Source organism: Schistocerca americana, chromosome 2 (genome assembly GCF_021461395.2).
Source record: "Schistocerca americana isolate TAMUIC-IGC-003095 chromosome 2, iqSchAmer2.1, whole genome shotgun sequence".
Taxonomy (NCBI): Eukaryota; Metazoa; Arthropoda; class Insecta; order Orthoptera; family Acrididae; genus Schistocerca; species Schistocerca americana.
In genome coordinates this window covers 180797447-180814055 of record NC_060120.1, presented here as the reverse complement: position 1 = coordinate 180814055, position 16609 = coordinate 180797447, and the positions used below count along the sequence as shown (strand labels likewise).

General features: G+C 36.3%; 1 protein-coding gene across 4 annotated transcripts in view; it reads right to left on the bottom strand.

Moving 5' to 3' along the window:
• The window catches only part of LOC124596602 (protein bric-a-brac 2-like), a 528908-nt gene that overhangs the window by 180830 nt on the left and 331469 nt on the right, over positions 1 to 16609 (bottom strand). The window contains exons 7-8 of one of the 4 annotated variants that reach the window (XM_047135809.1): positions 15236 to 15494; positions 11913 to 12035 (exon numbers count right to left, since the gene is read on the bottom strand). The exons of 2 other annotated variants lie outside the window; for them this stretch is intronic. In XM_047135809.1, the coding sequence (XP_046991765.1) occupies position 12035; positions 15236 to 15494 (260 nt within the window). In that variant the 3' untranslated portion in view covers positions 11913 to 12034. Of the gene's footprint in view, positions 1 to 11266; positions 12036 to 15235; positions 15495 to 16609 lie in introns of those variants that run through there. One more of the 4 variants, XM_047135816.1, reaches the window with a different exon arrangement.

The following is a 16609-nucleotide window of genomic DNA, read 5'->3' as shown; positions in this document are numbered from 1 at the left end:
TTGTTGCACAACTCCTTCTTGGTGTTGCATTTTTTTTCCTCATCAGTGTAAATTTCAGAATGTAACCAGAATAAATGGTTGAAACGTATCACACTTTACAAAATTTAGTTCACCAGACACATCTGATTGCTTACTGCCATCACAAGGAAATACCTGAATAGGAAGGGACAAACCATGGAACAGAAACAGGACTTAAGCTATAGTACTACAAGGAATGGAAAAAAACAATAAAATGAGAGCGGAAAATAAAAACCAGGAGATTTTCCCCAAAACTACCTGCAATTAATTATTTTTTACAATCAATCTATGGCAGCAGGACAAAGTGTGAGGGGGAGAAGCGGGACAGAGAAGGGGGGGGGGGGGGGGGGCACTGCGTGTGTTTGCACTCTGACATGAATAGGAGTTCAAAAGCTGAGCAATAACACAATACCATCATTATTACTTTGTGTACCTGTCTATCACTCAACCTTCCACTCCGGAGTGAGTGCTCATCTGTCCTTAATCATTCATTTATTTTTCCATGAACATATGCAATTTGTACCTCAAAAATCAAGATGACGAACACATTCACAATGGCTAATAACCATCTACTGTACATGAAGCTTCTATCACAGACTTAAATTTTCTTCACATTCATTATTTTTAGTGAAGGCTATTAAAATGGCAATAAGAAATATAAACTGCTTTTCAGGTGTACATACATTAACAAATGCTCAACTCTGGGTCAGCTTTACAGTACAGTGAGAGTAATACTTCAAAGAGAAATATGAAAAACCAGTCATTCATTTTCCTAGAGTTACACTACAAATAGTTTTCTGCCAAGCCAGCCTGAAAAACACAATTGTGTTCCCTTACATATTTCCACTCAATCAAAAAAAATCTCAAATAATTGCCCATTAAGGTTTGGTATGCCTCAGACCGAAGCAATGAAGATGGCACAGTGTAGTGTACATCTCCATCACTGCTAGAGAGTGCAAGTGTTATCTTTTCCAAACACCGTGCACCATGCGGGTGTGTTCACGTAAGCTGTACTTGTTCTTGAAGATGCGGCTGCAGTAGGTACATGAGGCAGGTGGTATGCCTGCATGTTGTGTCCTGATGTGTCTTCGAAGATTGCCCGAGGACAACACTGCATAACAGAAGGGGCACGCCTCCATCCCCGGAGATGGGACGGTGTTCCCTGTGATGCAGGCAACAACAGTCAGTCAGTACCTATGTGAAATACAATACTATCGTAACATATAGAAAGTAGTTCCTGTTGAGGAGTCTTTTTTCAAGAAATTTGATAGTAGTGTTGCAACTTTAACTCAGTGTAGGATAGTAAATGAAACCAATAAAAATTTAGATTCAACAAAAGTTTTCTCAGATGTAAATATGTATCACCATGTCTAAACGCAAAAGTGTGGAAAGATAAGAGAGGTACAGCACATCTAAGCAGAAAAATGTTAGGGATAATTAGAATAACCACTACACCGTGACAGAAAGCAATAAACAAACAGAAGAACTTAAAGAATATATTGAAGGACCACTAATGGGATAAGATAGATACTGAGAGGGGGTAGGGGTGGAAGTAGAGGAGGCAAGAGTCCTGAGACAAGGAACGGGGGGGAGGGAGAGAGAGAGAGAGAGAGAGAGAGAGAGAGAGAGAGAGAGAGAGAGAGAGGGGGGGGGAGGATGAGTAAATAATTACTTTATTAATTAATTATTCCATCAATGTTTGCACACTTAGCATATTTGTATTTCTTGTATACTTCTTTTTAATACTTCATCGATCTGTTATCCTTATTGCTGTTCCCTGAGCAAAAATTTACAGTCCAAGTTTGTACAACTCGATAATTTGCACACTGTTATTGTTGCAATTTCGAAATAACAAATGTTCCTTTCAATTCAGATCAGATGTTCCCACTATAATGATAAAATATTACCTGTATCATTTGTGATTCAGACAGGTAACCTTATGTCAATAGCAAGGCTCAAAACCACCTTCAAGAAAAAAGACAATGGGGCATAAAATATGTAAAAGTCTGAGAACAAAGTGTAGACAATTTCATGCATTACTATACATAAAATGAATAAACTCAATAAGGCAAATGATATCCAACTTCTCGAAGAGAGGAACAAGACACATGATAACAAGTTGAAATAAGTGACTGCAAAATTCAATGAATTCTTCCTACCAGTAACTGAAAACAGAAGAAAAAGAATATTTGAGGATCAGAAGGAGATCTATTACACTTACTTAGACAAACATTGATTACTCCACCATGACATCAATTTTGCTAAGTCACCTTTCAGGAAATTTAGAAAAATCATCAGATCACTGAAAAGAAGTAACTCTCTCTGGCTGTGATGGTTCCCATCAAAGTATGAAAACCTTGTGCGACTAAGGTGAGTTATCTTTGCAACCATTCAATGAGTTAAGGCGTATTTTCTGAAAGACTGAAGTATGTGGTAGTAACAGCTATTTATAACAGTGGAGTTATTCAAGGCACTTCTTATTATAGAACCACCTTCTCCTTCCTATGGTTTGAAATTTTTTTGAGAAGGTAGTTTATGACAAAATACTGAATCATGTGCCAAGAATAACCATCCAACAAGAGCTCTGTTTGACTTCCATGAAGGCTTCTCTACTTAGAAAGTTCTTCTGGGGAAACTAAAATGATATAATATTAAAGGCATTCTCTAGGCTTGGATTAAGTTGGATCTTAACAGTAGAAAACACAGGGTTACATTAGCAAATGAAATAACAGGAATAAAACTACACTTAATGTGGAAAAAACACTAAATTTGGTGTCCCAAGAGATATGATGCTGGGTCCCTTCCTGTTCTTGGTCTACATAAATGATTTACCTGAGGGATTAGAGAACTTTTCAAAAACTATGATGTGAGTTGAGGACACTAGTATATTGATAGAGAATATAAAAACACTGACACCAATCATAGCGAGAAGATTAATTCAACAGGCTTCAACTAGTTCACAACAAACAGTTTAATCTCCAGTCTTATAAAGACTCATATTATCGATTTCCAAAAAAATAAAGATTACTTAGAGGTGCCCAAATATAGAACAATGGGCACTCATTTACATGGACAAGAAACTGAGGTAGATACAAATATATGGATAAGTTAACTGAAAAACTCAGCTCTGCCTGCTTTGAAAAGTATTTACTGTACAGAAGTGAGCAATAAGAATATATTATAAAGTCAATAACCAAACATCTCGCACATGCCTTTTCAGGGAACTTGAGATTCTCATCCATAATACATGTACTCCCTGACACTTTTTTGGGTTAATAACAACAGTGAATTTAGGATGAAATGTGAAATTCATGATCACAATACTATTAACAAAAATAATTTCCTGTAGGGAATACATTCCTAGCTAGGGTCCAGAATGGACTCTTTTATTCTGAATTAAAATGTTATAATGTAACAGAATACTGCCAGGAAATTGGAAACCCTCAGATATTCAAAAACTTAGTAAAAGAATACCTCATCAGCCAGCCTTTCTACAGTTTATCTGAGTATTTTGTACTCAGGGATGTAAATTTCATATATCTCTAATGTTTATAGTCTTAGTTTGTATAAAATAAATTTCCTTGAGAGAGAAAAGCTTCTGTTCACAAATCAGCACAGATCTAGAAAGCATCACTTGTGTGAAACTCAGCTTGTCCTTTCCTCACATAATATGCTGTGGCTCATGTATGAGGGACAACAGACAGATTCTATGTTCCTAAATTTCCAGAATACATTCAACACGATGACCCACTGCAGAGTGTTAATGAAAGTATGAGTATACAGAATAGTTTCCCAGATTTTCAAGTTGCTTGTTACGACTTCTTAAGTAACTGAGCCCAGTGCACTGTCCTCGAAGTCAAGCATTTATCAGAAACAAGAGCACTGTCAGGAGTGCCCTGGGGATGTGTGATAGGACTGCTCTTGTTCTCTATATACGTAAATGATCAATGGACAGGATGAGCAGCAAGCTGCAGCTATTTGCTGATGATGGTATGGTGTATGGAAAGGTGTCCTCATTGACTTACTGTGGGGGGATACAAGATGACTCCACAAATTTCTAATTGGTGTGATGAATGGCAGCTAGCTCTAAATGTAGAAGAATGTAAATTAATGCAGATATGTAGGAAAAACAATCCCACATTGTTCAAATACAGCATTAGCAGTGTGCTGCTCGGCACAGTCACCTTGTTTAAATATCTGAGCGTAAAGCTGCAATATGATATGAAATGGAATGAGCATGTAACAGAACATAAGTGCAACCTATTCTTGAGTACTGCTCAAGTGCTTGGGATCCCTACCAGGTCAGATTAAAGGAAGATGTTGAAGCAGTTCAGAGGTGGACTACTAGATTTATTATCGATAGGATCAATCATGTGAGCATCATCATGAAGCTTTGTGAGCAGAACAATTCTACTGCTGTCAATGTACATTTTGCATAAGGACAATGAAGAAGAGATAATGTAAATTAGGGCTCATATGGAGACATAGGTCAGTTGTTTTACCCTTGCTTTATTTGTTAATGGAATGGGAAAGAAAATAACTAGTAGTGATACAAGCTACCCTCTGCCACTCACCATGTGGTGGCTAGCAGAGTACATACTTAGATGTAGAAACAGATCTTGACTCAGTATACAGGGAGTCTCAGGAGTAATGGCCACTATCCAGGGATATGACACGAGTGATTATTCAAAGCCAAAAAAAGTCTAGGAGACACAGGCTGTAAAATGTATACCTTGAGAGCTACAAGCACTTCTTTATCTTTGATATGGTGAAACAAATCTCTTCTGCAGCAAGCTCTTTACACTCCATATTTTGGGAGGAGGACCAAAACAAGAAAAAACTGTCTACTAAACATGGGCTCTACAATGCAAACCTCAGCAGCTGTGAGCACCTATTCAGTAGAAGTGATGTGTTTCACAGTAGTGAAGGTGAAGAAGTGCTGTTAGCTCTTAAGGTATGCAGTTTAGAGTCGACGTATACCAGACTTTTTTGCTCCAAATGATCATTCCTGTCATGTTCCTGAATATGGTCCATTCCTCATGGGACGTCCTGTGTAGAGAGATGATAGGCCTGTGTTAACTTACATACAAACTTTGTTTGAAGCAATTCCAGTAAGTATCATGTGACACCTGTCATAATTTGTTATTAGAACATTTTACAGAAGTACCTTGTAGTGGCTGGTACTGCCTGTGAATGTATAACTTGATTCAATCCATATTCCTGAAGCCTCTCCTTCTTGAGCTTTGAATGAATGCATTTGCTTTGTTAAAAACATTTTAAGTGAGTATTAGTCAGTCCCCTAAAAAGAAATTTCATGATGCATCTGTGAACTTCATTACTCAGTTTACAGTTATGTAATGGATTCCACTAAAAACTGACATCCTGAAGGCTGGAGCCAATCACCAGATTATTTGCCAGATTATTTTTGCTATGGCCAAAATTCAAGAAAACACATCTTTGTTAGCCTCCTGGTATCTGACACATTACTGGATTCACAGAAAAAGGCAACAGGATTTTTTTCAATCACTTGTTCTGTTCTTCTTACAGAGACTGTGGTGTTTGTTCTTTTTGACAGAGCACTCATTTATAACAGAGCACAACGCACTCCTGTGAATACTTGCACATAATAATAGCATGTTCATTATATCATGAGTAGTGGAGCTAATTTGGCTGGAAAAATCTTTTTTAACTACTTCTTTATTTTCAAACATTCAAACATCAGTAGTACCGATTGTTAAATCACTCTACTTCTAGCTGCATGGTGGTTATTTGCATGAAGAACATCTTGAGCTTCCCTTGCAAAGTAACAATTCACAACAGTATGTGAAATTTTACGTTTTATTTTCTCATCTTCTGCTTCATTTCTTATTTGATTAATGACTTTGTGGACAATAATTTCAACGTTACTGACAGCAGTAGTGCACAAACACAATTTCCAGTGACTGACGGTTATCTTTAATAAACAAAATATAAGCCTGTGAACACTTGCTTTTGACAGTGTGTTAATTACATCATAGGCTGCTGACTTTGTAGTAGAAATTAATGTCAACACTATGAGTAGACAGCTAAAGAATGTCAGAGTTTTTTTTTGAAGTCTTAAACAAGGGCTTGTTTCTTCATATACCAGGAAAAGTAGGTGGTTCATTGAAATGGAAACTGTACAGTAGTGAATCTGAACTACTTGCAGAAGTGTAAAATATCATTTGTTTCTGTTCCATTCTCTTCAATGTACAAGATATTAACTCGTGTTAGGATATAAAATAACTACTGATACACATATTACACAATGTTTGATGCCTATGCTACACAACCCATAAGGGAAACTGGGTTTGCAGTAAACTACTGGATGCAGAGGGTTCCTTCCATCAGTTTCTTTTTCGAGACTTGCTTCTGTGGCTACAGTTAACTTTTTGAAGGAGAAGATGTTTCTGTATAACCTGTATTCTTTATAAATAATTATACTTTGTAATTATCTAATTTATACCTCATTGGTGATTACCAAGCATACGCCACCAAATATAATAATCAATATGGCTTAATAATTTCAGAATTTGTTATGTTCAAGAAAGATCTGAAGTAAACATAACAGCTGGATGCACCTCGTATGTCTGACACTGCCATGTGGTGGCACGGGGGTTGGAAAAAAATATGCTAACACCAAAAGAAATGCATGCTTGAACATAAATGCACAGATGCTAGCCAAGCCTGCAGGTTTCACTGTTGCATTTGACCATGAACGGTACCTGCACGATGTCCTCAATACACTGCAAATGACAGCCATTGTCACAACAGTGTTCTATGTAATTGTGAGCACATTATGTCAGGACTAAGTGAATTCGAACATGGTCAAATTGTTGGCGCCGAAGTGTATGGTGTTTCAAGAGACTGGATTTATACTGCATACAGAGAAAATGGGAAAACATCAACAAGTCACAATGGGGACAAAAGTGTGTTTTGATTGACTGTGACAGATGGTCATTGAAGAAGATTGTGATGAAAAATAAGATGATGATAGCTACAAAAGTCACTGCAGAACTGAATGTCACACTCGCAAACTATGTCAGCACCAAAAAAACATGAAGGAAGTTCCATAAGCAGGGCACTGCAGAGTGAGCTGAAATTCTGTGACCACTCATCACTGATGTAAATGCCTGTAACAGGAAAAGAGGGTGCCAAAGTCATACAATCTGAACTATGAGTGATGGAAAAAAGGCATTTGGTCATGCGAGTCTTGTTTCACACTGTAATCAGCTTATGGGCAAGTTTTACATCCCAAGAGTTATACAAGTGGAGCTTTGGTAATGTATGGCCAGCCATGTCATGGTATTCCATGCCCCCCCATCGTTAGTCTGAAAGATTGCATTATTGTGAAGGATTATGTGATCATTTTGGCTGATCAGGTCCATCCTATGCTACAATGTCTGTTCCTCAGTGGCACTGTTGTGTTCCCAGGTGACAGGCCATCGTTGAAAAGTTCACATCATCCAGGACTGGTTTTGTGAGTGTGAGGTGAACTATTGCATCTCCCTTGGTCACCACAGTCACCAGATCTCAATATTATTGAACCTTTGTGGTCTACTTTGGACATAAGGGTGCATGATCCACTTCCATCATCATTGCCGGAATATGCCACTATTTTGTACAAAGAATAATACAAGATTCCCTTGAAAATTTTGATGCAATGAAAGAACATGCACCAAATATGCGAATAACTGTACTCCTCTACTACTCTAGTGTCTCATTTTGTAATCAAATTCAGTCAGCATAATCTGATTCACAATTCGACTACATTCCATTACTCTTCTTTTACTTTTGTTGATGCCCATCTCATTGTTTCTTTTCAAGACACTATCCATTGCATCCACCTGATTTCCCAAGGCCTTTGCTGCCTCTGACAGGCTCCAAAACTGTCTCACTCCTTTCTCAATTAGTGTTCCCTTTTCATCCCCTTCAACTCTTATAGCTGAGGTCTGGTTTCTGTACTCTGCTCCTGTATTTTATCATTACTACCTTCAGAGTTTTAAAGAGTGTATTTCATTTAACATCACAAATGCTGTAAACAAGAGCTTGTCTTTCTTCAGTTAATCTTCTTAAGATAAGTCACAGAGTCAGTATTGCATCATATCTTCCTACAGTTCTCCGTAGCTTTCCTGAGGTCAACTTCTATCAGTTCTTCCATTCCGCATGAACATTTATGACTCTGCATACCATTAGCTCATCAAAAACGTGCTGTTCCTCCTAAAATAGTCTTTGTAAAAAAAGAAAATGGCAGTGTTTATTAAAGGGCGAACCTAAAATGAAGTATAAATATGTGGAGATATATTCCAGCTTTCATAAAAACGAAATTTAATTCACTTACATAATAATAAGCATGCCATTCACATCCAAACCTCATAATACATTGCATATGGTAATTATGTTCATTAAATTGTCATTACTGCTAAAGAATACAGACAAAAATGTAAGTTGCTCTTGAAAACTAGTTAGCTTCAGATTGAGATGAACTTTCCCATGAGAGTTCCAATGCAATGCTTTTCACTTCTGATATTATAATATTAATAATGTAGCCTGTTGTAAAGAATAATGATTCCTTCATATGAAGATATTCAGGGATATCTTAATAAGCACATGAAATCTCCCAAGCCAGTATGTTCTGGCTTTATAATTTATTCTGTACATTTTGTGAGGAATACAATGGTGCAATATATAAGCTTATAACAGTGAAAATCATGTTTAGCGACAATGATGCCTTTTTAATGTTAAAGCTTAGCCTTCCAATAAATGATGCTTCAAGAAAATTTGGTACCTGAATATTTTGAAACCAGTGGTTGAGTGTGATCATAACCTCACTTATGAAATGGATAAATTTGTAAGCTAAAAGAAACAGTTCTTGTTTCAGTAAATTCTCAGATTCATAGGTGAGTGTACTTACAAGCAATTTAAAAAAAAAATTATTAGGATACAGCACTCTTGTTCAGTGTGGTTTTACCACGTCTGTTGCAAAAACCAAAGCACACTATGTGCCATGTTGGTGCTCTTTCCTTTTACAAATTGCCCTCCTTATCTGCAACTAAGATACAGAGCGCGCTGTTTATCTAGGGAGTGTGGTGGTGGTACACCAATCAGGGTAGTCAGATGTTGCCACGTGGAGTAGTTAATGGGACCACTGGTGCTTGGGTGGCAACATTCTCCTCTCTTGGTGTCAAAGGGGTCACATGGCACGAATTATGGTGAGACATACTGACTTTGGGCACTGGGAAGTTGTGTCATGGACAGTGCGGTATGCTACCTTATGGCACTTCTGGACCATAGTGTCTTTGCAGCTGTGCTTCTATAAGCCACGCCAGCCTGCATCATCTTCATTGAGGAGGTCGTCGCTCACCAAGTTATGTAATTGTAATCTATTAATGTTCCATATAACAGCTGTTATCCTCATTCTAAAAGCCTACGTGGTCAGTGGAGGTTGCCACTCGATAACTGCCACATTAGATGTGGCAGCCCTCAACCCTTCCCCCTTTCTTTTAATGTCGGGGGCAGTAAAAGCACTGGCTTTGGTGACCTCATGCTTGGTTTGACCACAATTGACTGTATTTCATAGGCACTGTGTCTAGGCACAAACAGACTGTTTTCAGATATTCCTTATTTTGTCAGGTCATCACACTGTTGGGTTCTATTTATTGTGCTTGGTGTTACTAGTCAAATTTTGTTAGAGAAAAAGCACATAATCCCCACTGTATAAATTAAACGTTGTGCTTAAGAGATTTATCTCTCTTGTGCAGAGTAGAATTCCTTAGGAAAGGCTGCAGAGCCAAATAATAAATTTGTTCCTTACTCATTGAATTCTAAGGTTAGCTAAGGTGCTGGAATTTGTTTCTCGCTGCAGATATAGAGGCAGTGCCTAGTCGTGGCATTTCATATTCATTATTTTTTTAATTCTATAATTCAGGCAATTGCATTTTAATTTTAGCGTTGTTTAAGTGTTGAGTTAGCCCAGTGAAGCAAGTTTGTAACATTCTTGTCAAAGGTGATGGAAAATTATATTTAACTTATTTGCACCCATTGCTCTTCTCTCACACTGTACAATAACATTTTGTCATAATCTGACATTTAAGGTTTCCTGTTTATGGTTTTGTCTATAGAGAGTTATAGTCTGACAAAAGGCCCTATTTAATTTTATAAGTGTTGTTGGTATCCAAATTGTTGTCCCTTTCTAACTGCCGTTTAATGTAATTGTTGCTTGTCTCAGGAAATGATTCTCTTAGTATATATATCATTTTTTAATGGTAATAAAGTTTGTCAAATGGTGAAAGAGGTGTCCTTAAAACCTTGGCCCAGTCCTTGGATATGTTTGATTTTGGTTAAGCTGCACTCTTCAAAAGGTGACAATTTCACACTATATGTAAATTGTTGTTTAGGTTTTTTTGAATAAAAAATATTATTTAAAAAGAAATCTCCATACATTATAAAAAGGCTATTGTAAATCCTTTCTGTGAGTTCCATTGACATTAAAATGATTTCATTCACTGTAACAGTAACATGAGACAAATCAAACTTGTGATTGAACTTTTCATAAACCGTTTGCAACTACCCATAATGCAATAACAATTACTTAACTTAAATACTTTTGTCTCCTTACAGTGAAGTGGGAGACTGTTTACCTGCCTTCTTGCAAGTAGGCAACACTAATAAATACTAGCAGATAATTTTCTCTACCACTGGTATACCAATTCAGTCACCAATGGTCATGTAAATAAAAATGTATGTGTTCATTAATCGTATATGGAACTTCTTGCTAAAGACTTCTAGTTCTCATACTTCATCCATGCCATTTCCGTAGTACACAAATACAAATTGTACATCACAGATCCCATTGATATGTCTCTTACACCTGAGTTATGTATGTTATGAAACTAATACATCACAATTCACAAATCTGTTATGAATCTAAAAAATAAAACATGATTTCCGGTGCAGCACTACGAAACAGTATAACAAAAACAGTTACTAAGAAAATGTTATTTTCCAGTTAAACTGCAGGTGAATTTACTTAGGGCATAGTAACTAATATCAAGAACAAGATTTGACTCTCTAAATTATACAGTTTACAGAATGCATTGTGAATGAGAAATACTTCCAGATTCTTTTAGAGAACATAATAATAATTAGCACTTTTTGAAAGATGGCACAGTTTTTCTGAAAATTGTGTTTGTCTGTGCCATCATGGTAACAGATGTCTCTCTTAGCATCTAAAGCAACAGGTTTCAGGAAAGTCATTACTTTTACGCATAGGTCCTTTTACATTTTTTTGTAGTTTTATTTCATTAGTTACAATTGTATAACAAATGCAGTCATTTTATTTTCAATGGAGGGTAAGAAAATTTAGCTTACTTACAGGAAGTAAACTACTAATTACACATAAATATACAAAAATTACAATATTTATAATAAGGATTAACACTTATTTTATATAGTGAAATGTCTTTTAATGCAATCTAATATCACACTCATGGCCACTGTGTGCAGAACATGAAAATGACAGGTTGCTCTTTGACTTCTCCCATCTGCAGGTGTTAACTACTTGTTGCAAAATAAGTGGCACACTAGATGGAATAAAAGACTTTTCGGTATTTCAGTTGCCACAGGTGCCTCCACCTGACAGTATGTCAAACATTCATAAATTTATTTTACAATTTTTTCTTTTGTTGTATCACAGACTGTTGTCCCAATCACAGACATATTCTGGCCCAGATTCAGCATTTGAGGATTGTAAGTGTATATCTCATAAGTCATTTAGCATGAGTCATGTGAATATGATTCTTGCCACACTTTGGACAGACGATGCACCTTGCTGCGATGGACCCACATATTGTACTTATTTTTGAACAATTTTCCACAGACTGTGCATGGTTCAGGCTCAGCTCCAGGATCCGCATGTGCAGTGTGAATGTGACGTGTTAGGGATGTAGATACAGCCAAAACCTTCCAGCATATTGGACATTGCCGAGAAGCCCTCATTTCTGGAATGAGGAAACCCACAATGTTTTATGAACAATTAACATAAAATAATTAGACTGCTCCCTTCTTAAGGTTAGTGATATTGTTTCTGAACTTCAGATGGTCATCTTTATGTAACCATATTAAAGTCAGTTTAAAAGTAAAATACATGTGGAGAAAGAGCAGTATTCTGTAGATGACAGACACATAGTGTTGGGTATCAACATCCACTTCCTGAGTGGCTTTGAATACTTATATTGTACTTATAAATACTTTCACACATGTGAGTAAAATTGCAGTAGTGGTCAGCATGACTGGTAACAAAAGTTTATGTACATAAGGAGAAGATGGGGTTGACACCATAACAGATTAAAAATTTTTCTGCAACAAAGCAATTCATCTTCAGTAAAAAATACTAGTTCTGTCACAAATTTAGCTGTGAGTATTTTCTATTACATTAAATTCCAACTGCTGAAAGTTATTATAAAGACGCCCTGCATAATTACTGTGCTTCTACATTTCACACAACCTATCCTAACACACAGCAAATTGGATGGCACAGCACAAAATACTACATTAAAGTAATTGCATGTAGTGATAGTGAATGGAAGCTCTATTATCATTATCTGACAGTTCAGATGGTATGCACAAGAGTAAACATAGTCATGTTGACATGGGCTTATCTGCATAGTCACAGAAGTACAGATTATTTTTGAGTTAAGGTGAAAATAGAAGCATTAGTTAATAGAAAAGTAGAAGTAGTAATACATTACTCTTTTCAAAATGCTGTTTTTGATTCTACACTGCAGATACATAGTGGTGTTCTATTGCAATAACTCGTTCAAATATCATTTATAGCACTTTCTTGTTCCTTTTATAAATATGATCTTATAAATTTAGACTATTATTCCAATCATCTCACAAATGCACATCACACAAGTATGAATTTCTTTCATACCGTAAAATTCCAGATTTTAAATACAATTACTTATATCCTTTACAAAGAAAAAGATCTCCAAAACTGAAATAGAATCAAATAAAAGAAGGAAATAATGCCCTTATCAGGGAGCAGCAGACACAGCTGAGAACAAAATGTAACACAAAAGCTAATGATTGATGCCAGATAATCCTCAATTCTGCAAAAAAGGAAATGATTAGTCGAAACATGACTTTTCAGTAACGGAGTAGAAAAGTCACACATGACCCCACGCCAAAGGGCATGTCAGGATACAGCAAAATCAAAAGTGCCAGATGACATTTCTACCTAACTCCCGTAAAATTCCATTTTCTACAGTTTGGGGTTCTCTGATTCAGAAACTATCTGTGTCTTCTGCTGCTTGGCATGAAATATTTCTTCTGTGATTATGTGAAGATGTACAATTTGTGATATTATTGACATTGAATTATAACTATTCATATTTACACCAGAATAAATTTTCCTGACGATCAGATGACTAATGATTAATAGTGATTTAGAGTTATAAACACCTGACATTCAGATGACTAATGATTAATAGTGATTTAGAGTTAAGAACAAACTTATATACATGGCATTTCTATGTAATACTTAGCAAACTGACTGTAGTATTATAAACAAATTTATCTTTGCTACAGTTATGCAATGTTCAATTCATTTTAGAATTGAGTCTAATGTGGAATTTAACTTTTCATGATATCACCAAAAGAAATTTCTTACATTTACTGATTAAATTGATTTAAATGACATTATTTACGAGTGTATACATCTAAGAGCAGGTAGTTGATGCCATCCTTTTTTTCTTTTATGAAAGACTTCCAAAAATATCCGAACTGTCTGATATTTTTAAATGCAGTGGGCACAAATTGAGATGGCTCACTAAGTATAATCTTCACTACAGATGTTACTTCTCTGCACTCACCATCATAATGTTAATGAATATTCACTTATTGCATGCACTCAGTATCATCATACAAAAGAATATTCACTACCATTAACAGATTGAACAGTGATATTGCACCAGAAGACAAAGTATTCCATTTGTACTTCATTCATTAGCCATCTCTAATGACCTCACTGTTGACAGGACAATAAACTATAATCATCCTTTCTTCTGCCCCCCCCCCTCCCCACCCTCTTTCTCCTGCCCACACCCCCTTACCCCTGAATGGCCCACTTCCAAGTAAGAACAATGGGCCAATTACAGTTCCTTATTCTTTCTTCTCTTCTTTTCTTCCAGTAGTCTTTCATCTGTTCACTTCATTTTTTCTTTCTGTCTTCTGGCCAATACAGATCAGTTTTTTTCACTCTTTTACCCTGGAACCCTTCCATATTTAATACTTTTTCCCTAATGACTTCCCTATCAATTGTTTCTTCAGCTTTTATATTACTGTTTTCTAACCATATTTTTACTTCATGGATCCAACTTGTTGTTGACTTCTTATCTCACAAATATTTGAAGATATTTATGGTTGATCTATAGTCTCTAATCAATATAAGAGTCCATAAAACACCAGTTTTCTTTTTCTCATTACTTCTGATATGTTTTCGATTAATTAGTACTTATTTCTTTCAACTCCCTGAAGAAAAGGGTTCAGACTCTTATCTCTCACTGGTCTCATTTCTGTTCAGCCAGAAAAAGAGTGATAGCTTATCTCAAAAGCCAGTGCAGTTTTGCTGAGATGTTACATGTGTCTTTCAATCAGTTGTAGATTTATTTCCTCATTTTTGTCTGTTCTTTTCCAGAATGTATTCTCACAATACAATAGAATGTTGAGTGGTCCATGTTTGTCTATATATGTATCTAACATGTATGCTAAAGTGGTGCACATTTCTCTCGGCAGTAGAGTAATAAAATCATCACCTGCAGAATTAGAGAAAGGAGTCTTAACCTGGCTCTCCAACTCCTATACTATTTTTGGAACAAAGTCCTCCTCTATTCATTTTCATGGATATCTTAATATTCTTCTACACTCCTTTCATTTTTATGATTTGCATGTTGTATTTAGTTTGTATTTCTTTCTTTACATTTTCACTGATTTCTGAAGAGCTTGTGCTCCAATCCCCTGAGATATGCCAGCAGTATTTGAAGTCACAACTACAGTAGTCAGCACAACCAAATAGTTTTCACATTACATGAAATAAAGAAGTACTGGTTCTTGGATTCACTTCAGTATGTTTAAACACTTTCTTTTGGTCAAAACATGTTTTTACAAGAGTAAAAGGGGTACACTGAGTACAACATACTAGAGTTGCAGGAATCCCCCAACGCCACTGTTAGGGCTATCAAATCCTGGACAACCATGTACCAGTTTCATATGTCTTCGGAAGTTTGATTTGCGACTGAGTACTTTGTTACAAAGCGCACATAATGTCTCTCCAGAATGTATTTTCTTGTGTGATGTTAGATTTGCAGCATGTCTGTATGCCGCTCCACAAATATCACAGCTGAACATTTTTGCTCCAGGTGATGAGTTTCCCTGCTGGTAACTGATATTTTGCAGACCTGAGGAAAGAAATAATCTTCAGAAATAGTAAATAAACTGTCAGGTATCTGGTTTTTACATAAATATGTTTGCTGATTTGAAGTTAAAAAACACACAATTTCTACTAACTTCATTGCCTGTACTACGTGAAACATGATTACAAGAAAAAAACAATTTTTTCTGCTGTTTCAATTAAAGAAGTATGTAATCTTTCCTTGAAGGGATCACAATGTACAAACAGTAAGGGAGATGCTGAAAAGAAGAATTTCTGCCTTTTAAATTCATTACTGAATTTGATCATTTTTGGAAAACCACATGAAATTATAGAACTAATATGTCCATTTAAATATCTGAGGTGTGATTGCCCCTGGGAAGTGTGATAGGATCTCTCTTGTCGTCTATATACATACAATCTGATGGATAGGCTGGAAAACAATCTATGACTGTTTGCCGATGATGCTGTATTGTATGCGAAAGTGTCATCTTTGAGTAACTGTAAGATGATATAGGATGACTTGGGTAGAGTTTCTGTGTGGTGCAATACATGGTGGATTATTCTAAACATTAAATAATGTAAGATAAACCAATCCATAAATGTTCAAATATAGTATTATTCATGTGCTGCTTCACACAGTCATGGTGATTAAAAAAAGAAACTCTACCCAAGTCATCCTATATCATCTTACAGTAACTCAAAGATGACACTTTCGCATACAATACAGCGTCATCAGCAAAGTTACATGAAGTGCAATAAGCATGTAAGGAGCCAGTCTCTCCTTCTTCTGGTGGAAGAGTTGAAGAGGAAGGAAGAGGGTTGAAGGAAAAGTGCTGGAGAGGCATACGGAAAGGGGTGCAGTTAGAAAAGTCACCCAGAACCCTGAGTAAGGAAAGACTCACCAAACGGGATAGAAGGAAGACTAATTGTTGGGAACTGCGCTGGACGAGATTTGGAAACCTGAGAGCTTAAAGGTGGAAGGCAGAAATTACTACTAAACATTGTGGATGAGTTAATAAGAGTGAAAAGCTGTGCATTGTATGTAACAGAGGTGCGAGGAGGGATGGTGAAAAATAGACAAGTCAGAAAATGAAAGATGTAGAAAACTGAAATGGAGTGATGAAAGGAGCAGTTATTGTG